This window comes from Vanessa cardui, chromosome 13 (genome assembly GCF_905220365.1).
Source record: "Vanessa cardui chromosome 13, ilVanCard2.1, whole genome shotgun sequence".
Taxonomy (NCBI): Eukaryota; Metazoa; Arthropoda; class Insecta; order Lepidoptera; family Nymphalidae; genus Vanessa; species Vanessa cardui.
In genome coordinates, this window is record NC_061135.1 from 1,109,974 (window position 1) to 1,135,377 (window position 25,404).

Here is a 25,404-nt window from a genome sequence, read left to right on the forward strand (position 1 = left end):
AATAATGATTCCATTTTCAAATGTTGATAAAGTGTATCTACTGAATTTCTTGCCGGTTGTTCTCGGTAGAATATACTTACCGCTTGTAACTTCACTGAATTGTTAAATGACGATTCAAAAGGTCTTTTAAAAGCCTACTTGAATAAAGTTTTGATGTTTTGATTAATTAAATCGCTCAACATTAATCCAAAAAAAATGTCTATGATTTTAGTAATTTTAGTAAATTAATCTCTTGTACTCGTAAAAGCCTATCTGAATTTCAATATTCTAATACAAATATTATCGTTCTGGTACATTTAGGTCAAATTTAATAGCACACTTATACATGTATTAATTTGTCAAATGGTTATTTATTTTCAGACAAAAATAACTTAAGTTATTCAAGCCTCTTGAAAAAAATACTCGCAACAATCTATTGTAGGGACGTTTTGAGGTTGTATTTAGTCCCAAAGGGATATTTAAATGCAGATTATTTAATTTTGTATAAAACCAGAGACAGTACGAAATTACGTAAACAGGGCAGATTGAAATGGATTTAAATTAGATTATATTAGAAAAAGGAAGGGCGAAGAGAAAAGAACAGCAGGGAAAGGGTTGGCTAAAACATAACCCCTTAATTAATGGAGAACACTTGAGAAATCCTACAGTCATTGTTTTTAAGAAAGCTCTGGTTTTAGATGAATAATTTAAACTCAACTGTTACTTTGATACAAAGTTAAAACAACTTATAATCTCACAATTAAGAATTCTTTTAGAATCTAAATGAGTCCACTTCAAGTCCATTTCTTAAAACTTTTTATGAAAAATTCCAATGTTTTTTTTTCTGTATTACTTTGATGTATATTTTCCACGATGTTAACCGTCAAATTGTCAATTAAAATATCGTTAATTGAATGAGATTTTAAAAACTTTGTAAACGTAACATTTTCCGGATACATCAGTGTCATTTAATTTCAATCCGTTGATGTCATGTCGTAGCGGAGCGGAAATTAAACGCCGGTAACGAGTTTCGCTTGCTGATGAAAAAACTATAGCGCGTATTATATAATAACGTATTTATAAAGTAATAAGAACGTCCATTTTTTAATTGATGGAAACTTATTTATAAAACGTCAGATACGAAGGTTAAACTGGAAATATTTGCAGTAGATCATCTGAATGATTGATAGAGGTAAACTTGAAAAATGAGGATCATGTTGTAAGGAAGGTCTTGAGCATAGATGTGGAAGGATATAGAAGTAGAGGACGACAAAAGAAACGATGGATGGATTGTGTGAATGATATGGTTAGAAATAATGTTACTTGTGAGATGTCGTCCGACAGAGAAGTATGGAGGTAGAGGTCAACTAAGTCGTAATTTCCATTGGCGAAAACAGAATTCGTCTTGGCATTTGATCCCAAGGGGATCATTTGATAAGGGGATTACGTCACTGTAGATAATGTCTACGTACCTGCATAATCCATGAGCCATTGCCGGCAAATGTGTATCCAGCGTGGATAAGATGTCTGTGTCTAGTGAACGAGCTAAGCAGGTTCCTCATGCACTGCATTAGCGTGTTCATCTGTGGGTGAATCAGGATCTCCGTCACGAGGTTCTCGGACGCGAACTGGATCAATCTTTCGCCTGGAAATTAAATTTGTATTAATTAAATGTATTCAATGTTTAATTTAGTCAGTTAGTTAGTTACTTATTCCTATTAGTCAGATAAGTCCGAATTATGTAAAATTTAAGTATTATTATACAGTTCTATCTTAATGCAAATTCATGATTACATTATACTTTGTCTGTAATTGGATTTATTGGTCGTTATATTTTCCATTTCATTTTTGTTGAAATCAGGTAAAAAGTAGATTTTCTAAAAACCATTATATTTTTGTAGAATAACTCCAAATGTAATAAGTATAAAACCAAATTATATTTGCAAAGAAGAAACGAAGACTAAAAAACAAATTCATCGAAAAACCGAGGGTCGGGAGATGATCTTTCTCGGCGTAAAATACAAAATGGCCACCTCGACCTTGTCTGCGTAAACAAAACTAATGACACTAAACCACGCCCGGATATTGAATCGTTTATCTCTATCACACTCAGCTAAGCGGAAAATGTAAGAAATGTACAAAAAGGGAATATATAAAATATTCTCTTGAGCAATAGTTTTTTGGGTTAAAACCGTAATATATGTTATCTAGTACCATTGTTATTTATCGTTGAATTTGTCGCTTAAGACTCTTTTAGAAAACCTAGTAATCTATCTATATTAATACTATAAATTTGAAAGTATATCTGTGTGTCTGTCGCTCTTTCACGACCAAACCGTTGAACCGAATTTGATGAAATTTGGTATGAAGCAAACTTGAGCTCCAAGAAAGGACCAAGGCTACTTTTTGCCTGACACATGACAACGAACACCCTAAAACGTGAGGGCTACTACTAGTTATTAATAATTATGTATTAAAAAATGATTGCTATGATTTTTCAAAAACATAAACAGATGTTAATTTTCAATTAAATAAAGTATTTTCATAAAATTACAGAAGGATATTTAGGGACAAACTTGGACGCGTCATTAGGTAAATTTAACAACTCCAAAGGAATGCGACGAAAAATCTTGACTTAATATAAAATAGGGGCGGGGAATTTTTAATGCCCTCGAGCGACCTTGACCTTTTTAAGAAGGGTAAATATAATTACAGCCCTTTGTTCACGGCTCTCAGTTACCTAAAGCAAGGAATTACACTTTCAGATGCTTAATTCTTTATCTTTGAAAATTTTTACAAGCGGGCGTTCGTTAAGTATTTGCACAATAAATTGTGTAATTTTTTATCTAAACATGGATTACTTTTATAATTTTTCTTGTTTATTATTTCAAATTTTCGTGATATTCATACATTTGTTTGTATCTGTATCTCTGCCGTATTTGAGTCATTATTCGTGAAGGGTTGCACTCTGCCCTAGGTAACTATCACACATACAACAACAGCCTGTATATTCCCACTGCTGGGCTAAAGGCCTTTTCTCCCTTAGAGGAGAATATTTGGAACATTTTCCACCATGCTGTTCCAATGCGGGTTATTGGAATGCACATGTGGCAGATTTTCAATGAAATTTGTCACATGCAGGTTTCCTCACGATGTTTTCCTTCACCTCTGAGCACGAGATGAACTATAAAGACAAATTAAGCCCATGAAACAGCGGTGCTTGCCTGCATTTGAACCCGCAATAATCGGTTAAGATGCACGCGTTCTAACCACTGGGCCATCTCGACTCACACATACATAATATATTTTCTATACGTAATATGTGTGTGATCTTTCATTACAATAAAAATTATAACACGGCCAAATATGAAAACAAATTAATTAGCAGTTTTTGCACGATGCAAGAATGTACTATTAGATATTATATTCTATTAAGAACCAATCAAAACGCAAGAATAAAATCAGTAAACAATCTACTGTAAAGTTCAGTGTTCATACATATATAATTGATCGCAACTAACATGACTGTTTTTTTTAATTCTTTTGAGTTCCTTGCCGGTTACAATATACTTTTCGAACCGGTGGTAGCTTCACTTAATATAAAAAAAACCGTTATTGACGATTCAAAAGTCCTTGTAAAAGTCGACTTGAATAAAGTATATTTAGATTTTGATTTTGAGTCGCTAATTTATTTCTAAAAAAAAGTATACAAACAGTTTCCTAAGTCAGCTTATAACAATGTTTTTATTTCTCAAATATTATGTAAACAAAACGATTCAAACCCTTCCTTGTACAAATGGAAGGAAATATATAAAAAAGTTAATCTAATCTGCCTTAAGCCCCCTTCATCTGAAACGTTAACTGACACTTCATTGATAAGCTTCCCTCGAAACTCAACGAGAGCCGTAAACAGTCCCATTCAACGACGATCGGATTAACGACACTTGAAAACAGAATGAATACCATGAATGGCTGACATAACGCCTCGAGAGGGAAACGATTAATCCGTGAAAAGAATCATTTTAACTTTTTTATAAAAGACTAACAGTCGCCCGCGTCTTTGTTCGCGTTTTAGGGTGTTTTTTTTCATGTGTTAGGCAAAAAAGTAGCCTATGTTATTTCTTGGACTTCAAGTTTGCTTCGTATTAAATTTCATCAAATTGAAATAAATTACTAATGTTCCTATTTAACCCTTCGATTAAGTTTAAAGTTTGTGCTAGGAGTGGGTCGTCAAAGAACCAAAGTCATCGACAAAGTCCACGGCCCACCGGATTAGTAAGCTGAAGTGGCAGTGGGCTGGTCATATTTGTCGTAGAGCCGACAACCGTTGTGGAAAACGTGTGCTAGAGTGGAGACCGCGTCTCGGCAAACGTAGTGTAGGACATCCTCAGGCACGGTGGAGTGATGATATACGCAAGGTGGCAGGCAGGAGCTGAATGCGAGAAGCTAGAGAAAGACCACAGTGGCGTGCGCTTGGAGAGGCCTATGTCCAGCAGTGGACAAAAACGGGCTGATGACGTAGGAGGAACAAAGCCCAAGAGATCACACCCGTCAACCATTTATAAAGATGATGCGATCAGTTTTCTGATTTATAATCACTTGTTTTATAAAATGTAATAACTGCTTTCAAAATGAAACTCTTATCCTCTCACGCAACATCATATCAATTCCAGCTAACAAACTATTTTTTAAATCAAATATTTTAGCATGATCCATTTTTCATTAGCTATTTCCCTTTTATATATTCCATACAACTTTACTGAAAAACTGCCCGTGTCGTTTCAAAAGAAATTACTTAAAAAATATTCTCACAAAAATGTGGCACGAAACCGCGTCAGTTGTGACGCTCGGCTGTAGCTTCGCGCCTTGACAAAAAATGTTACCCATTTCATTATGCAAGCTTACTCGAAAAATTATGTAGCTAGTTGCAAATTGCGAATTTTAATTTCTCTTTTCGTAATAAGTTGAGCATCTTGGGTACTTTTTTCTTTGCATTTGTGTTTTTAATTAATTTAAAGAGACCCATAATTTTTGTATTTTAACTAAAGAGTGTACTCAAGTAATAAGTTGTAAAGACTCACTTCTGGGCTAAGGACGTCCTCCATTTTTTAACGAAAATCTTTAGAGTTTATTCCGCCACAATGCTCTATTTATACACATAGCAAAATTCCGGTTTCCTGAGGATGTTTATCATCACCCATGGAATATTTCTACATGTGATTATTTATACAGAAATTAAGCACGTCATTTAAGTCATTCGTATGTATTCAACCACTACGCCATCTAGATATGATTCTTTAAATAATTCACTGATCCTCCTTTAAAGTTAGTACCAACTGTATTTTAATTAATTGCTTATAAAACATTTCCATTAGCAAAATTACTTTCATTATAAATTAAATTAACGTTTATTAAAAAGGTCTGAACAAGTTCACCTGAAATTCGAATACTTTATATTTAACGTTATAAGTTTCACAGTTAGGTACAAAATCGTAATTCACTTTCAGTATAAAGCCGTGTTTTGGGAAAGTTATTCAACTAGAAACCAAGATAAAACTCGGTGTTGGAATGAAGCCAGTATTTCATAATAATTCATCTACAAATTAAAGTAGAGCTTATGTACGCAACGGAGTAAAAACGATATTGATTAAAAGTGATGGGATGGAATTGGTTTTTTTTAAGAGCAACAAAATTGTGATTTTAACGCTATTTGCTTTGAATATCAATATTAATCCGGGCACAGATGTTTCGGATAAATGCGACCAAGTTCACATGGTATTTCCATAATTTTAAGGTAAGAAGTAAAGATCGATTCGATTCCATTATAAAATTCCACAGACATTTTTATAAATTTAAATCATTTGTAAAAAAATACATTGGTAAAGAAGGCGTATTATCCAGTACAAGATTATGCAGACGACAAAAAAGCGTGTTAATACTCGTGGACCAGGCAGGATAAATTACAGACATACATAATTGTAATTAACTAACATGACTGTATTTTTATAGTAACTACTGAGTGTCTTGCCAGTTCTTCTTGGTAGAAGCTACTTTCCGAACCGGTGGTAGGTTCACTTAAAATAGTTGTTAAATGTCGATTCAAAAGTGCTACTTGAATAAAGTATATTTTGATTTTGATTTTTTTTTAATTTTGATTACAGATCGAATAAATAATAAAGTAAGTAAAGTAATGAATACGTATGTAGTAAATTTGACGAAAACATTCCTTTTTTGATAAAATAATTTTGTTTTTGTAAGGGTATTAAGAAGCAGAGGAGTTGTACTTGTACCGTCGTCGTTATATCCATAAGAGAGTGTACATATGAATCGGTCTAACCACCAAAGTGCATCAATATAGATAATAATAATAAATATTGAATAATTTTATACATTTCTTTTGATCCCAATGTAAGAAGTAGTAACGGTACCACAAACACCCAGACCCAAGAAAACATAAAAAACTAATGAACTTTTCATCGACATCGACTCGGTCAGGAATCGAACCAAGGGCCTCGGAATTGCGTACCCATGAAAATTGGTGTACACACTACTCGACCACGGAGGTCGAATATATAACAAGTTGAACAAGAAACCAATTTTAAACTTGGTCCACTTAGCAATGATAATAGATCAAGAGATTATGCAAATTTAATCGTTTCTACAAAATCCCATTAAAATATTCCAAACTCGGAGCAATATCTCTTAAGCCTGAAACCGGTAAGCCTAATCATGAATTAACAGATATGACAATTCAATATTACGGCAAAATATGAGGGTTATCGTAAAGAATAATGAGGTACATCATAAAAATCAATGATTTGTGAACTCCGAATGTCGTATTAGGAATATATTTGTCGCTATGGGGCGAAAGACCAATCACAAAATTTACTTGTTTTTTATTTATTTCTAGTTGTTGGCCGTGGTTTCACTCGCATTTTAGGGGGTTGGTTTTTTAGTTGGTTGGTTGGTTACTTTTTAGGCAAAAAAATAGCCTATGCCCTTTCTTGGAGTTCAAAGTTGCTTCATAAGAAATTTCACCAAAATCGGTTCATTGGTTTGGTCATGAAAGAGCGGCAGACAGATAGAGTTCCTTTCACATTTATATATTAGTATAGATTTTCTTTTAGAACTGCAAAAGTAAACCTGTTTTAAATTTTCATTCGTTTTGATAAATAAGTCCAAATTTCATGAAAATAAATATGTATCTTCATTTTGGAACCGTTAAACCCCATAACTATTATTGTCAATATTACTGAATTTTCTAATAGAGGACAAGTTCAAAAGTATCGTTAAGGAATCAGCATTTATGAAATTCCTGTCAAATCTGATCCGAATGGAATAGGCTCAAAATCTTCAACTTCAATTGAGCCTTTAAACTTCTTTAATCCTTTTATAAATAATTCGTGATTTATATTAAAAAGTTAAAGATTTTCCTCGTATTCTGTATCCTATCAACATTTTCTATCTGAGATTAGACCTTTTCCAATTTACACCACCTATTGAAACTCTGGGGGAAATTAATGGCGCCTTGTAAAGAAAGTGTACAAGGTGAGATGTTAGTTTCTCTTAAGATCTTTATCAAGTGATTTTTCCCGATTTTTCTTTAAATGACATTTTGATTTTTCCATATATTTTATGATATAGGAAATTATACCATACACCTCACAATTTATGGGTGAAATTTGAATATCAACAAAAAAGTCTCATCGCTAATCTAATATAAACGCTTTGAGGTAATATGAAAGTTCCAGCACTTGACAAGAAAGTCATGCCGTGAATTTTGTATCAGACACTTTGGCCTATATTTAGCGAAAGGTAGCCTCCATTTATAGCTTGTATCGCTATAAAGATTTACTAGGCTACCTATATTATTTATTACAGCGATGTACAGTTGCTGAAAGTTTTATTTGATCGTGAAGATTTATGGATATCTTATGATGGAATTATATCTAAAAAAATATTTTTCCTATTCAATTTATAATAGCGAAATTTTCTTGAATAGAGTTTTCTTAAGGAAATTTTGCTAATAATAAATTATATTTCTCTCAAAGCAGTCTAATATCTTAAGGATCGGTTCTTTAGAAGAAATTATTTGAAATGAGCGTCTTCATTTAACTTAAGATATATTTTCTGATTATGGTACGATAAATTTACTTTTTTTCGTCTTCTCTATGCTATTAGTGAAAGCAATTATTTTATTGGTTATCTTAGTTACTTACCATATCTGGCTTCCTCCCCCTCGGGTGCCTGAGCCGAGAGGGTGGCCAGTTCTTTCTCCAGATCGACCTGGTGCTCGCCAGAATCCCATGACAGGAGCCCTGTAACAAAAAGGTTTCATTAAAATCTATTTCACCACAATAGCAATGATTATGTCTCAATAACACTCTCATTCATAATTTATTTGTATATTTCTAATCGCATTTTGATCAACGATATCTCCACAAACAATCAATCAAAAATGTTCAACCTATTTTTGAAAAATATTTTTTATTTGACTTTGTAAATGGTTCGTTTAGAACTTTCAGATCTTATCTAAAAGAAGATCATTGTTTTTGTTTGTTTGAATTAAGCTGTCAATTTTCATACACATGCTCGTGCAAAAATGTTTTCATAAAACTTTCTATCCATTAAAATCAGAATCTAGACACGAAACGATTAATTCCAGGAGTCATTAATAACAGGTAAAGAAAGGACTGAGAATAGAATGTTCCACAACAATGACCTCAAATGCGCTGTGTGTCCACAAACAGCGCAAACAAACCTACAAAAGACTTGTGAACTATGTACACGCGTTCCGACCACAATTTCCTTTATTACTTCCTCGGTATCCCGGGGGAAAAGTTACCCGGCAGCGAGTTCACTGCACTATTATATTAATAATCCATCCAGTATAGCGTATAGGAACTGAATAATGAAACAATCTATTTCGAAACGTTCATGCAGTAATTGATTTCCTATGATGAACGCGTTTGTATCGTCGAATTCGTTTTCCAAAATTATATTCGCTAATCACTTATTTCTACATCATCTAGGCTTTGTTTTTTAAGTATTAATATTGATCAGACTATTGCCCAAAAGTCTAAGACAAAATTATTCCAAATATTTGTCACACCAAAATACCAATTGTTTTTGATTGAGTTTCAAATAATATTTTTGAAATTGGGAGAACTTTCTCTGTAGACTATAGCATTGATTGTATATTTATGTAAAAGATTGTGTTAATATATATAGATTTAAATACTGATAGTAAAAGAACTAGCAGTGATAGATCAATGTTACTTAAAAGTAAAGATATTGAGAATATTTAGAAGATAGATTGCCTATTATGTTCTAGAATTCATTTTAATTTTACTTATCCATGTTTTTACACAACCAGATCGGTTTTTCGTCATCTGATTACAGTTATTACAGTATAAGAGCAGCATTTGATCTTATAATGCAATTGATCGGAATCATGAAACAATCTGACATGACTTTAAGAATATAAGGACCAACGAAGCAATAGGTGATCTAATATTGCTGACCTATCAGGCGTATTGTAGGTGTATTTCAAGATTTTTATTCGTAGGTAGGTTTCCTTGAAACTTTACTTCTAGGTTAGAATGGAACTATGAGAGAGGTCAAGTGATAACTCTGTTACTATTCTAAGCATGTATTGTTCTAAGTTTGTATGATTCATAATATAGCAAGGCTTTTCTAGAGAGAGAACCTAGTTGAAAATATTAAATGTAACGCATTCTTTTCTATATGACATCTATTTGCCAAACATATGTTAGATAATTTGCTTACGAAAAACAAAGATTTTATATTACTATTGAGATCAATAATGTGAAAAATATTACCAGTAAATAATAAAGAAGTATGAATATTGGATAACATCACATACGTTACTTTGATCTGAAAGTAAGTAGCTGAAGCACTTGTGTTATGGAAAATCAGAAGTAACGATACCACAAACACCCAGACCCAAGACAACATAGAAAAGTAATGAACTTTTTTTGAGTCGATTTCTTGTGAATAATATTTTAAAAATTGTTTGCTGTATAACTTTGTTAACGTTCACGTATACTACAAAATTATTGTGTGTTTTAATATTAATTCTATATTAACTTTTGACATTGAATTACTAATGAGAGTCTTCAGAAAAATAAACAATTTTCGTGTATCTTGAGCAAGGATGTGGATGGATATAGAGGTAGAGGACGACCAAGGAAACGATGGATGGATTGTATGAAAGACGATATGGTTAGAAATAATATTACTTGTGAGATGACGTCTGACAGAGAAGTATGGAAGGAGAAGATGTGCTGCCGACCTCAAATAAAATTGGGATAAGGGCAGGACGATGATGATTTTCGTGATTTGTTACAGTTTACAGATTCAGTATGAAAAGTGCTTTGATTATGAATTTAGTCTGTAAATATACAAATAAGTTACAACACTTAATACAACTAGTTTTGTATTGCATACAGCAAAGCTATAAATCATATCAATTGAATTAGAAGATACGGCATAAACGCGTTACAATATTACGCAGTAGAATAATACCAAATACAAAAAAAAAACTTTACATTAGCGTTTGTTGGTAGTATTCTCATATTATCAAGTACAATAAATGAATCCGAGACAATAAAAACACAGCCTCCCATAATGAGAGTCAGTTTAGCAGTAATTAAAAGTAACAAACATTTCTTTTCATTTTGAATGACCCGTTTTAATGTTCATTTTCTTTGTTTATAGGTCAGGGATTTGGAATTACTGTTTTGTATTATATCTGGTTTTGATTGTTTATCTATTCTATAGATGTGCTTTAGTTAATAGTTTGTATATTATAAATTTTAAAAACAGAAGTTACTTTTCTCTTTCGTAGTATACACTGCTTTTTTTATGGAAAAGGTTGGCGGACGAGCATATGAGCCACCTGATAATAAGTGGTTATCATCAAATAGACAATGACGCTGTAAGAAATATTAACTATTCCTTACATCGTCAATGCGCCACCAACCTTGGGAACTGAGATGCTATGTCCCTTGTGCCTGTAGTTACACTAGCTCACTCACCTTTCAAACCGGAACACAACAATACTGCGTACTGTTATTTAGCGGTAGAATATCTGAAGAGTGGGTGGGACCTACCCAGGCAGGCGAGCACAAAGCCCTACCACCAAGATATAAGATATGCTTGAGGGCTTAACTGATTTTGATGCAGTACATTCTAAATTTAGCTGCTAAATTAACGATATGAGTTTTTAAATTTCAATTCGCATTTGTCTAAGAAAACATTGCTAAGTATAAAAATGTATACTAAAATAAGAAAATGCCAAAAAAAGCTAATGTTAGATTTATTAACTGGTACGTAGTGAATATAAAACTACGTGAAATTACATGCCTTCGTAATTAGGTATGATTATTAAAAGTACATTTTATCAATACGTAATGTATGTTATAATCAGTTATAGCTAACTTCGAACTATAGTTAAGTAGGTAGGGAGAATAATTGCTGAGCAAATACTTCTCCTCCCAAGAACTTTTCGGGTACGAGATAATCAAACTAGCGTTGCCAAAATGATTCGATTACTGTTACAAATGTATTAGTAATTTTAGTGACGTTAACACTTGTAAATGATTTAGAACAATTGCTATACAATTATTTTGTATGATTTACGATGACTATTTCTGATCCATTTTAAATCATTTGATATCAAAACTACGTTATAATATATTGCAAATTAGATAAGCGATTACTCAATGTAATACTGTTGATATTATTGGTGTTTTTATATGATCTCTTGGCCTAAGTGGCAAGATGGCCACTGAATATACATGTGCTTAATTTGTATTTCTCTGCATGTGACAAATTCCATAGAAATTCTGCTACATGTGTATTCCATCAACCCGCATTGGAACAGTGTGGTGAAATATGTTATATGTTAATATGTATTTCGTATCAGCTTAGTACCTACTGAATTTTTGAAAATCAATTTTAAAAATTGCTTTACGAAATAATAACTTAGACTTCAATCTATCCGACTGATAATAATAATTTTTTTAATCCATTCAAATAGACAAGTTATATTGTATATTTAAAAAAGATAGATCAAATAATACGATTTCAAATTAAAATTAGCATGCTCATAAAACTTCGTCGCATCAGAATGCATTGCAACACGAAGGAGTTTTTGCTATTCGTTTTCGTATTTACATAACGGCCTGACGTATCATCAAAAAGTGGAAATTATTTTTGTAATTCGCGTGAATACATAAGAGTAAAAAACGATGAATTCTATGAGCGCAGGTCACGGAACGGCAAATATTAAACGACTTCTGAATAAAACTAATTTCTAAAACGGAATTGATGTTTCAAAAAAGTTTATATTGATATTATCATGCAATTCGAATATTTTATAATGTAATTGTGTGCTATAAACGTTTAAAGACAGGTACTAGGAAGTATAGTGACTATAGTGATGTTATTCATGATTTATCAAATTTAGAATGCCTTCTGGTACCTACCTATTGGTAGGCGGTACATAATGATAAAATTGTATTATTGTCTGACCAGATTTTAAATATAGCGGAACTCAATATTCCGACTGCCTCGACTAGCCGAGTTGTGTGGAGGAAGATAGTTACCTCGGTGAAAGCATTTCAGTTCGCACGACTTTCAGTAATAAAGCACATAAAGAAGAAGATTTAGATGAACCGCCCACCATTAAATTTTAAAGCAGAAACTTTATCTGGTGGTAAACGAAATGCTTGCAGCTGATGTCACCATGGTACTACAGTTTTTTATCCCTTAGCACATTTATGTGTTGTGTAATTATAAAACCTTTTTTTAAATATATTAACGGGTAACGGGCTGGGTCAGATGAAGTCTCACCTGTTGGAAAACAACCCATGGACCAAGAGAAGAATTAAGTATGTAAGGCTCTATTTTAATTTAGTACATAGAAGTTGATTTTTCTAAGGGCACAACTTAATCTTCAAGTAAGAAAAAATATACTTTTAACACAGAGTAACTACGTGATGTAACCTACACAAGAAAGTTTGTGCCTGTAGGTTAATATTTTTCTTATCATTAGTTCTATTAAAACTTATATAAACAGTAAATTGGAATAAAATCCTTCATCTTATCGATGGTAATATTTCACTCAACACGCCATTTCGTCTAATGAAGTGAATCTAAATACAAAAACAACACGCTATGAGCGTTACATTAATTAAGAATTAGAGGTGTTAGAACGCGCTAATTAATCCATAATAGGGAATTTTTCTACGAATTATTTCTGCTTATTGATAGGCTTGTGTCGTACATGCACATAGGTATTAAAGTTAGTAAAGTTACATATTCTATGACTAAAATATTTCTCATATGTGTATCTCATATTCTTTGGTATATATCATGTATAAAAGTCGAAGCATTGCATATGTAAAACAGAGTGTCTATCAAGTGCGTCACAGTCCTTATAATTGTACCGTCTCCTTAATAAATCGTGAACTAGCTAGTGCCTTTCATTATCCTCAACATCAGCCCAGCAACAGGCTCCTTAGTAAAAGGGGTTCCGTTTGTCGTCGTTTGTGGTATGAACATTATATTTTTCTTTTCGATAATCGTATCTTCATAGACGTGTTATTCGTACATTTGATTTCTTGTAACAATTAAAAAACCCACAAGAAGTTTTGAAGAGTATACTTCTCGTTTGGTCAGATGTCAATTTGAAGATTTTAAGTAGATTTTTGTTGTATATGTATTATAAGCTTTACTGTTACGATTACGTACTTATTGAAGTAAATATCTACGCTTTAATTAGTCCTTATGATTGTAACTATAAGACTTTTCGTGACGTCATCGTCCATCTTTTGTTTTGAGTTTTATAACACTTAACATGGCTGGGTTATATTTTAAATGGATAGATTTACTTCCATACTCATCACGTTGCACGTATATGTTTGGATTAGAGATGTACATACATACAGTCATATGGACATTCGAAAGCTAGTGAACGACAATATTTTTAAAGGGGTGAGATTAGACCAAAGGCCGATAAACCCTGTTTAGGCTAATGAGGCCAAAGGTCGGACGCCTTTTAACACCCGACCTCTTTTAAAAAGCGACCTCTTTCACTCGTATGCGGATTTAATTCACTGTAACGCAAGCTTAATGAATAAATGGCGAAACTTTTTTTTTTTTTTGTATAAATGCCGCAAACGTTCTCTCATATTTAATGTGTGAATTCATTAATTTTCTTTGATTTCTAGTTTTTCTTGTTTTGATTTTATAAAATTAATTTTATATACGTTCGTGCTCAAAACTAGGTTCTTAAGACAAAAAATATTTGAAATTAATCTACAAATCAGTTATTTTGGATAGGTGGATAAATATCTATCTCTATCTCAAACATATATATCAACATATTTATAAACATGCATAATAAGTTACATATGTTACTATTACATAACATACCTTCGCTTAATTAATTTGGCTAAATTAAGCGTAATGTGTTCCAGAAAGTTTAAAGACTAATTTGTTTTAATTTATATCGTAGTAAACTAGCGCACAAACTAGCGTTTAAACACTTATACAATTATACGTATAATGTCACTTAAGATAATTAGATACTTCAAATATTTTGTGTTAGTGTACAAATAGTTATCAGTGTTGCTAGCTAAATAAAAATGCAATAAATGTCAATGAAATTGTCCCACATTCGTGTAGACTAGCAGTATTTTTTTCAAATAATTCCCCATACCAAATTTTACAGGACTTTTAATTATATGATTTTAAAATATCGATCCAATTTCCGATTCCGCAAAGTCAATAAAACCTTCTTGGGGCAAGGTATCCGTTTCTATAATAAAATTCCGCAGAATTTCGTAAATTCAAATCGTTTATACAAAATACATTGGTAAAAAGACATATTATTCGATACAAGATTTTATAGATGATAATAAAGCGTGGAGTTAATACCTGATGATTTCCAAGTAGGATACTAATTTAAATGATTGTATTTAACTAACATGACTTTGTATTTTTTAATGTTGAAAAAGAGTAACTACTGATTTTCTTGCCTATTCTTCTCGGTAGAATCTACTTTCCGAACCGGTGGTAGCTTCACTTAATTGTAAAAAAGAATATAGTTTATTTTGAATTTGATTTTGATTGAATGTAATTAGATATATTCTCGTTGCTCATAGCATTACGAAAATATAAAAAAATCCAATATGTTAGACTCCGTTCTCTTTCCATTTTTAATGAACGGCAACACTGATGTATTTTTCGAAATGAAGCTCGCGCAGAATTGACTTATTCAAAGCGGGAAACAAAGATGGCGATACTTTAGCCAATTTCATATTCACATATTATATTACGTATGCTATATTATTTAATGTACATTCGGGGTAAGAAAAGGTTCGTCACCTTAAGATCTATTTTCGTGTGCTCAGTATGAGCGATAAGCTTTACCGATCGAGAATGACATATTGCGTCGCAATGATTTGATATTTAGATTCAAAAGATGCTAAGAGTTTAAGACTTGATGAGGGAATTAATTTGAAATGTGACGAAGGTTTTTTTATTCTGACTGTACCTAAATTTGGGATTTTCGCTATTGAATATTGTATAGGATCAATACAACAACAATAATATTTATACTTTGGTAGTTGTCTTTTCAAACAGGCAGGCAGGCCAATATTAAGTAAAAGTATTGTAATTTATGAAATATATTTTGATCTTTATAATGGTTACGTAGTGCTGCGTGATACCGTTGATGTATATTATGTACATAAAAATAAATATTGGACAATATCATATATTACTCTGATCCCAATGTAAGGAGCTAAAGCACTTGTGTTATAGTAAATCAGAAGTAACGACGGTACCACGAACACCCAGACCCAAGGCGGCATAGAAAACCAATGAACTCTCTACATCGACTCAGACATAAATCGAAACCGGGACCCCAAAGTGGCGTACACACTCGACCACGGAGGTCGTCATATAGTATATAACATCAAAATTCATTTTTTAAATTAATATTTTTTTTTAAATCACGTCATTTAAATTATATTGAATACGAACAATTTTACTATGATCGCGGCACTTTGTTGGTACGTTTATTATAGATTATTTTTCTCTTTGAGAACTCTTTCAATTACCAGCCTTAATGTTCTACATACATATATGTCTCATTAACGTATATTCATAGCATGATGCTTGCACACATACAACACGGAAACATATAAATATTTTATATGAATGGATTTCTAAAACGAAAATGAACAATATGAAAAAATATATAATTATATTTATTAAAATACTTACAAGATTCGAGATGAATAATAAAAAAAAATATTGTCTATTATCTCGAGAAACGCACAGACCTATATTTAAGAAAACTATGAAAATAGATTAAAAATAACATTTATCGAAAGTCTCATCGCACAGAGTTTTGTTTTATAAAATGTATATGAAAATGCAATATTCCCTTGCTTACCTGGCCCCTTTAAACAACGAGTGAAACTGAGAAATGATTGTGATCCTCCGGCAATACCGCGATACGAGCAGGATATTAAAAAAGTTTCCCTCAAAGGAGTTTCCAATAACTGAAAATAGGTATAAAGGAAAAACGACTTCATCTCCCATATTTAAACCATTATTGGATAACTTAATTGCACAAAGGATTCTTTATTTTCGTTCCCAGGGGATAAAACGGTCGCGCCGTAAATCTGAGCAAGCATCATTAAAACTCTCATACATATCCTTACTTAGTATTTCTTGAACGTTTTCTTAGATAATAAACGCCCATAGACATAATAGTCATGCAAACGACAACGCCGTAGCACTAACCTAGCTGTAGTGTATAGTATATTATCCATGTTAATATGGGTATTGGGAGCTATATCTGTTGAGAAATTCAGCTACCAAAGTACCGAAGTTGCTTCGGTACGGTAGATACCGTACCGAAGCAACTTCGTAACATTTTTAGTTCTAAACCATTTCCTAATGAGCTTGTAAATATTTAAACAAAATTTATTATTTATTAGATTATATTTTTGTTTAAGTTTTCATTTACACTCGATTTTCAATTGATAAAATAAAATCTGAAGAAAAAAGTATTTGAATAGGAACAGTAACTAGTAAGTAGTCAGTGTAACTATAGGTACCTGGTACAGGGGATATCAAATCTTAATTTCTAAGGTTGGAGACACATTAGAAAGACATTGTTAGTATTTATCACATGACTATAAACAGTAGTTTCAGGAAAGTATTCAGTAATTTTCTACTGAATGCATAATACCTCTATAGTAATTTGCTAAACTCAGAAATGAAACGATGTTTCTAAAGTTTTATTGCATAATTTTACAATAATTATAGTTAATATTTAGACGTTAAATCCTAAGCCCAAATACTAGTTTAAGCATTATTATATTCCTTTAGAGCTACAAGTTAAACCTATATTAGGTTTGGTTTGAGTTTTACTAAACCAACACAAGTAATATTTCTCATTTAACTTAATGCGAATTGTTCAGAAATAATCCTAAATTTGAGCAACAAAACGACCACAAAACTAACCATGTGAATGTTGGTTTTGTAATTCCCTTCCATATTTTAAAAGATGTGTGGCTTAGTCCGATGTTAGAATTTGACTTATGATTTAATTTAAATAGTTTCAACAAGCAAAACTTAATTAAATGCTCCTCGTTTTTAGGGTAAAATTATCAAAACTGGGTCTTATCCAGAAGCGACCCGCCCGGCTTCGCACGGGTGTAATAACAGTAGAAACCTCCAAAATTATCAGTATTTCTTTACAAAATTTTCCATGTATTATATATATAAAACTATTAAAAAAATCGCATCAAAATCCGTTGCGTAGTTTTAAAGATTTAAGCATACATAGGGATGGGGACAGAAAAAGCGACTTTGTTTTATACTATGTAATGATGATAATTAATGTAAGTCACTATCCTCGGGAAGAAAACGCATAATTAAGTTAGAACAATAATCCACCAACTGAATATAAAATATACAAAATAATTTTCGCCTATTGTGTATTTTGACGTAGTTAATTAAAATGAAGTATTATCTTTTCAGACCATTTCCAGTAAGATAAGTAAGATCTACTAAAGTAATACTTAGTAATCTTTATTTTCTTAAAATTTTGGTATAATAACGATCTTAGGCTTTGTTCATAATTAATATGATATGATAATTATACAACAGCAACACAGCCTGTAAATTTCCAACTGCTGGGCTAAAATTCTGACTGACTGGGCTGAGCAGGTTCGTAGCATATTCGACCACACTGTTTCATTGCGGGTTGGTGGAATACACATGTGTCGAAATTTCTATGAAATTAGACACATGCAAGTTTACTCACGATGTTTTTCATCACCGCCAAGCACGAGATGAATTATAAACACAATCACAAATCAAGCACATGAATATTCAGCGGTGCTTGCCTGGGTTTGAACCCGCAATCATCGGTTAAGATGCACGCATTCTAACCACTGGACCATCGCGGCTCGATAATTATACTTTCAAACCTCATCTATCATGTTTTTCTGTCATCATTTTTCAAAGAAACCTGCTATCTTAAGTACGTTTAATTTTAAACAAACTTTCAATACGAGATTTCTCAAATATGTTTTATTCCCAGTTATTTGCATTGATAGGTTAACGTGATATCTATACATATATTATTATGATGTGCCTCGTCCACTTCGAATAATGCTGTAACTGTAATATCATTGAGTCCCATATTTTATCCTCTCAAATACTTTTTCCGATATTGTCCTGACCACTATACGATCGAACTGTCTTCTATTTTCAAGCATCGTCAAATTTAAAAATTCTATAAATTGTCCAGAACGATCTTTTATTTTTAAAATTAAATCTTTAGTAAGACCTATTTTTATATTGGATACATAAGTTTCATTACTATTGAGGTTATTGATACTTCCCACTGGAATCTATTTATATAAAATAACGATTTAAAAGTTAATTTGAATTCATAAAATTAAGCTTAAAAATAAATTTCTGTATTAACTGGATTTCATGTTATTTGATTTCAATCGATCTTTAAACCTGCAGTCGTTCATGTAAAAACACCTAATTATACCTGCCTACAATAACACAAATGGATTTCAGAGAAGTATTTCCAATTAAATAATCATTAATTCTATTTGAAGTGTCATTCTTGATTTAAAATCTAAATAGCTGATAAAAAGTGCATTATGTGTGTTTGGAATACTACAATGTAAAGAAGAAATACATTATAATGAAAAATATAATTCAACTTTCGTAAAAGTTGGAAATTGTATTGTAGAATGTCGATACATAAAATCTCACACTTGAAATAAATACTGTTTTGAAGATTAATTATGATAATCTATATCAATTAGAGCTGAGATGGCCCTATGGTTAGAACGCGTGCTTCTTAACCGATGATTGCGGGTTCAAACCCAGGCAAGCACCACTATATATATATGTGCTTAATTGTGTTTATAATTCATCTCGGGCTCGGCGGTGAAGGAAAACATCGTGAGGAAACCTGCATGTGTCTAATTTCATTGAAATTCTGCCACATGTGCATTCCACCAACCCGCATTGGAACAGCGTGGTGGAATATGTTCCAAAACCCTCTCCTTAATGGAAGAGGAGGCCTTATCTCAGCAGTGGGAAATTTACATGCTGTTACTTTACTATATCAAAATTATAAATACGAAAGCAACTCTGTCTGTCTGACGCTCTTTCACGACCAAACCAATGAACCGATTTTAATGAAATTTAGTGTGAAGCAAATTTGAACTTCAAGAAAGGACATAGGCTACATTTTTTGCCCAACACTTGACAACCAACTCCCTAAAACGCAAGTGAAGCCGCGGACGAGAATTAGTAACATATACGTATCGTAACTTCAATTAATTGTAACTACATTATAGTAATAGTCGTAAATAAGTCGTAAAACAACGATTATAAAATGTATATCTGGAATCTGTTGATGCTTAGTGAAACTAAGAGATCCAAGGCTCTGATATATAAAGTGAGATCCTTAGTCACGTCCATAGAGCAATATAGAACGAAACTGCTGAAGTAATAAAACAGTGAATTTAGAACTATTGATCGACCACGCCCTCTCATCGCCGCTGGCATTTCTAATATAGTATCGACTGTTAAAATACAGCTTTATAATAGACATAGCTTTTAGCAAAACAAACATTGTTGGTACAACAACTTTGCAGAAAGTAAACCGTCTACAATTCCCTTTTGTTTAATTTCATATCTAGTATAAAAAATCAAGAAGTGTTTACTTTAACGATAATCTTAAGGAAGGTTACGATACAATACTACAAAAGTAACCAATCTTATGAAAATCTGACCAAAACAAATGTATTTAATCTAAATATATAACACATTTTAGATTTCGTCCCTTTTCGACCGATTTCCATAAAAAACAGCTAACATTTGCTGTTTCCTGCGCCGCACGCCATTAAATTCCATTGAGTTCCACTGATCACCATGATAATTGTATACATTTAAACGCCAAGAATATTTAAGCATACGCTTTATAGGACAATACACCCCAAACGAATAAAAAGATGCATTACATTGATGCTTTAGCTAGTTGTAAAATAAAATATTACACTACTGGTAAGGAGTGGCTAAAACGTTTTATGGTGCCAATGTCTATAAAAATAGATGGCAATTTAACATCATGAGTCACGCCGTTTATTTCCAGTTTCAAACAATAAAAATACACGTTTGTTAATTTTGTCCAAGTGAGGATAAAACTATCTAGCATTATCTCTAAAACTAAGGAGAGAAAATCGGTCTTCTCTTGGATACTTTCTTTTCGAAAGAAATCTTTCATCCTTTTTTTACGAAAGGCAAATAGCGGCCCGATGGCAAGCAGACACCAACGCCCATATAATTTGAAGCTGTGAGAAATAATACCCATCCCTTACATAACCAATGACAAACTTTGGGAAGTCAGATGTTATGTCTTTAGACTTTAGTTACACTGGCTTACTCACCATTCAAATTGAAATACAATAATACTGTAGAGTATTTGTTGAAAGCACCTACACAATTGGGCTCGAACGAAGCCTTAACAAAAGTTAAATTTATTTACATAATTTGTAAAACAAATGAAGATCAGATTATCTCAAAATAGAGGATTAGTTATAACTAATTAAGGTGCACGAGGAAACGTCGAATGTAATACCAACTTTAATGAATTTGAAAGTTACGTTGGAAAGCCTGTAATATTCAGCTCGGTTGCATTGAAAGGAAGTTTTTCATTAAAAGTGCAATTTGAAGCGATGTCCGCTATATTTGCTGCCGAGGTTCAACCGATGTTACGGCGGGGTGAAATTTTTATTAGTTTACTAGTTCTCGGCTGTTTGCTTTAGATGCAAGAGTGTTTGTATACGAGAGTCATTTTTAAAAATGCAGTTATATATTTATTTTAATATACGAGCTCGATTACTATCTACGTTTTTTGTGTTGGACTATGAATATAGATTTTTTGTTTAAAACGAATATGAAAAAGAGATGCATATATACTAGGTTATTTTAACTGACATAACATACTGCAACATACATATTGTTCTTTTATAGTTATAATATACATTCATATTTATTCTATTGAGGACAAAATTAATCAGTAAATTTACAAAACTGTTATATGAACCATAAATAAAATGCCTTACTTAAACGATTTTCGAAATAAGTACTAAATACTATAATCATACTTTGGAAGAGGTCGTTACCGAGGAAAGTAATGTTTATTCAGGCAAAGTGCCCAATTCTCGTAACAAAACCATTAAATAAAATAAACAAGGTAATTTCTCACATAAACCTTACCCTAATATTTCATGGGCTATGCCCAATAAATTAATAGAATTTCGTATAATTCTAAAACTAGAACAAAGGTAATAGGACGTTGAGAAATTATATGTTTTATGTATGTAACTAGATCGTGTAGTTCAACGATATACTTAACACAATTAACTACGACATACTTTACTAATTCAAATTTAAAATTTCATGTAAACCTAATAACATAACCCTTAATCACATACACTCGTTATTAGACTTTCTTACGACATACATAGGTAGGCTGAATGCCACCTTTGGTCACCTTTGCCCATAAACGTTGATGGTAAATTTCCAATATAAGAGTCATGATTTCTATATGATCTTTTTTGTTGTTCTATAATTCTCTAATACCACATAACGTCGTGCAGCAAGGCCGTGTAAAGTGGAGTAGACTTAGTCAGAAAGCAGACCCTGGCAATAGCTGGGATTAATAATCAGTCAGAAAAGTAAGAAGAAGAGTTAACCTATGCCTCAATATAATTACACATAATTTAGTTCCATAAATTTATTGTATCAAATTATCTATGTACATTATTCTTATTGTGTTCTGGAGTAATTACCACTAGACGCTTAGTTCGTATTTTTCTATTACATGCACAGACACTCGTATATATAAAATGTGTTTTATATCAGAATGTCTGTAGTTAATGTGAGTGTGATCAACAATTAGTCGACTTGTAGCATAAAGGGATTCTAAATTAAAAGGTTTGTGTAGGAAATGGCTCGGAAATTGGCCATTATGTTTGCGGTACTCTCTGTGTTTGTTTGACCTCAGTAGTTGATTAAGCCATTCCTTCGATTGAGTGACTTCGTGTAATGTATCATTAACTCTATCGATTTCCTTGAAACTTTAACGATAAATGAAAATATATATTATTAGATTAAAAAAGTACTATATAATATTCAGTCAGTTTTTTGGTCGAATGAAACAGAAACTGCTGTTAGGACTATAAAGAACCAAGTGAAACTGTTAAGAACAAAAAGGAATTCCAAAAGCTCAGAACACCTAATTCTCTTCACAGTATAAAAGATAGTGACATATAAAAAAATTTGGGAATTCTAGGTCATGAAAGGCTCCAGGGACTAATTAGACAGTCGCGTGTTCAAGTTGGACTTAATTAGAGTTCCTAATTAAAATTGGTTCTATTAAAATAACATCACAGGTGCCGAATAACTTCGGAAAGTATTTTGGTAAAAGTCGAATTTGCAAAGTTTTAATAAGCTGATGTCGTGTGATATGAAATATTTATTTGATACATCGATACAGCTAATGGCATTGGAATGTTTTTTAAGAACAAGTTTTTCAATTGCTAAATATAGCAATCTATAAAGTGTTTGATGATTATTCAAAAGATAATGATGTATTTTGTAATGTAACAGCCTGGAAATGTTCCACTGCTGCAGCTAACGCCTACTCACATTCAAGGAAAAGGATTTGATCTTTTCAGCACCAATGCAGATTAGTGAATATATGTACATTTCGCCGAATTTCATTGAAACACATGGTGTTTCCCTCGCGATGCTTTCCGTATCCGCTCATCAAGAGATGAATTAGGCATATGAAATTTCAGTCCCTTAGAACTGGCTGCAGAATCTGACCTACCAAATTCGTCTTGAATAGATTTTTTCATATTATATCACCGAACTATCCTCGATTTAAACATATTTTCCAACAATGTCATAAGTCTCTACAGGAGTAATCCATCACAGCCGCTCATAACTCATCTTTACTCCGAAAAATAAGCATTTTCTGCTGAAGCTTTAGTGGTAACGATCATTTGTTTTGTGTAATTGATTGATGATGGTAATATCGGCGAAAATTTTAGGTTTCCAGTGTTATTTTTAGGGTCAATGTCGACATATTTTACCGATACCGTTTTTGTCGTTTCTTTCAACAAGTAATGTTTCTTTTTATTATTTAACGCCCAGTCGAACGATTATGGTACTAAATACATGAACATGAACAACATCTACCGTATAAAATAGAAAGGTCTTAAGTTATTTTGTCGCCTCATTTTATCTGTCTTACCATATCATCATATTCGGCCTTTTTTGGTATAAATTATAAGAACATAGCATCATAAGATCGTCAATTATTTAGATTATAACATTCGATACATTCAAATTCGTAATCATTGTTTCCAGCTGGTAAGACTTTCTCTTTATCATAGATCCTTTATAAATGCACATAATCTTTGACAAAAGATCAGTTTTATCACAGATAAGTCAAACCTCTCCTCAGTGTTATCCCGTTTCTGTAATTGCAATCACCTTTTATTTCAGATTGAAGCTGTGCATCGATATTGTTTGAGAATTAGGGAGGGACTCGTTAGCTATGAGTTGAAGATTTGGGTCAAAACTAAAGCAATGAAACTTGAAAGGCACTTTTATTGAATTGGTAAAAAATAATATTTTATTTATTACAAGATAATCAGTCTTATATTTGAGATTGTATATTATATCAATAGAATATAGTAAAGTTTTATTATAGGTTTTGGTTCATATAGACGGTGGTAGCTTCGCTTACTTCACTTAAATTCATTGTTAAATGAGGATTCAAAAGTTCTTGTAAAAGCCTACTTGAATAAAGTACGTATTGATATTGATATCTTTGAATTTTTAATGTAGTTACGAATAACTAGATACGCTTGACATAATTATTTAATAAGCCTTAAAATATTTTCGCTTGAAGAATTCCACGCGGGCTCGATTTAATGAAGGCAAATTTACCCAAATTGCTTTACGAGTTCATCCCTCAGAGGGTACGAAATAGCGTCTGAAAATAATTATGCTCGGATAACAATGTGTTGACCGTGAATATAAAGACTTAAACATTTCCAAAATAAGAATTCGTTTTAATATGACGTGATTAAAATTATTATCCAAGTCAAATACCTACGATTTTGTGTCCTACTGTCTGGTGATGTCTAAGGTTTTTCACTAAGTGAATTGCTTAATTCATATTTATTGTAATATGTATTATATATTATCTGTAAGAAAAAAATCGAAACTCACTTCAGATCAGGCCATGAAGCCAAATAGTATTATGCGACATTTACAAGAATTAATATAAAACTTAAAGGATTCGTACGTATGGATCAAAATGGCGTATCACAATAATTCAACGTAGCACACAGAGTAGCGTCGTTGAACAAATTTCGCTTACTTATAATTAATTAAAAGAAATATTAGCACTATAATATGTTTGTAATTTGATCGGTTTATTTAATACGGAATGACGGCGACGTTTTGATTTATATTCCGCGCTCAACTAGCGTGACGATTGCTACGAGGCATGAAAATGATATTATTTAAAGCTGTAACATTGTTGAATATTGAATTTGTACCAAAACACTTTGAAATATCATTAATTAAATTATCATCTTATAATTAACGAGCAATCTAAAATTAAAAAAATATATCTGTCAATTCGAATGGTCCTACAAGCAATGATTTAAAATGTTTGATTTGACGTTATGACGTCATATCGTTAGTTGGTAAGATTTTGGGTCGTAGGTACCGCTCATCAGATATTCCAACGGCAAA

The 25,404-nt window shown here is 32.2% G+C and overlaps 1 protein-coding gene across 1 annotated transcript in view; it reads right to left on the reverse strand.

The window, feature by feature from the left end:
• The window catches only part of LOC124534659 (microtubule-associated protein futsch-like), a 139,054-nt gene that overhangs the window by 47,718 nt on the left and 65,932 nt on the right, over positions 1–25,404 (reverse strand). Inside the window, exons 2-3 of the mRNA XM_047110634.1 lie at positions 8,199–8,297; positions 1,452–1,624 (exon numbers count right to left, since the gene is read on the reverse strand). Of these exons, the coding sequence (XP_046966590.1) occupies positions 1,452–1,624; positions 8,199–8,297 (272 nt within the window). The remainder of the gene's footprint in view (positions 1–1,451; positions 1,625–8,198; positions 8,298–25,404) is intronic.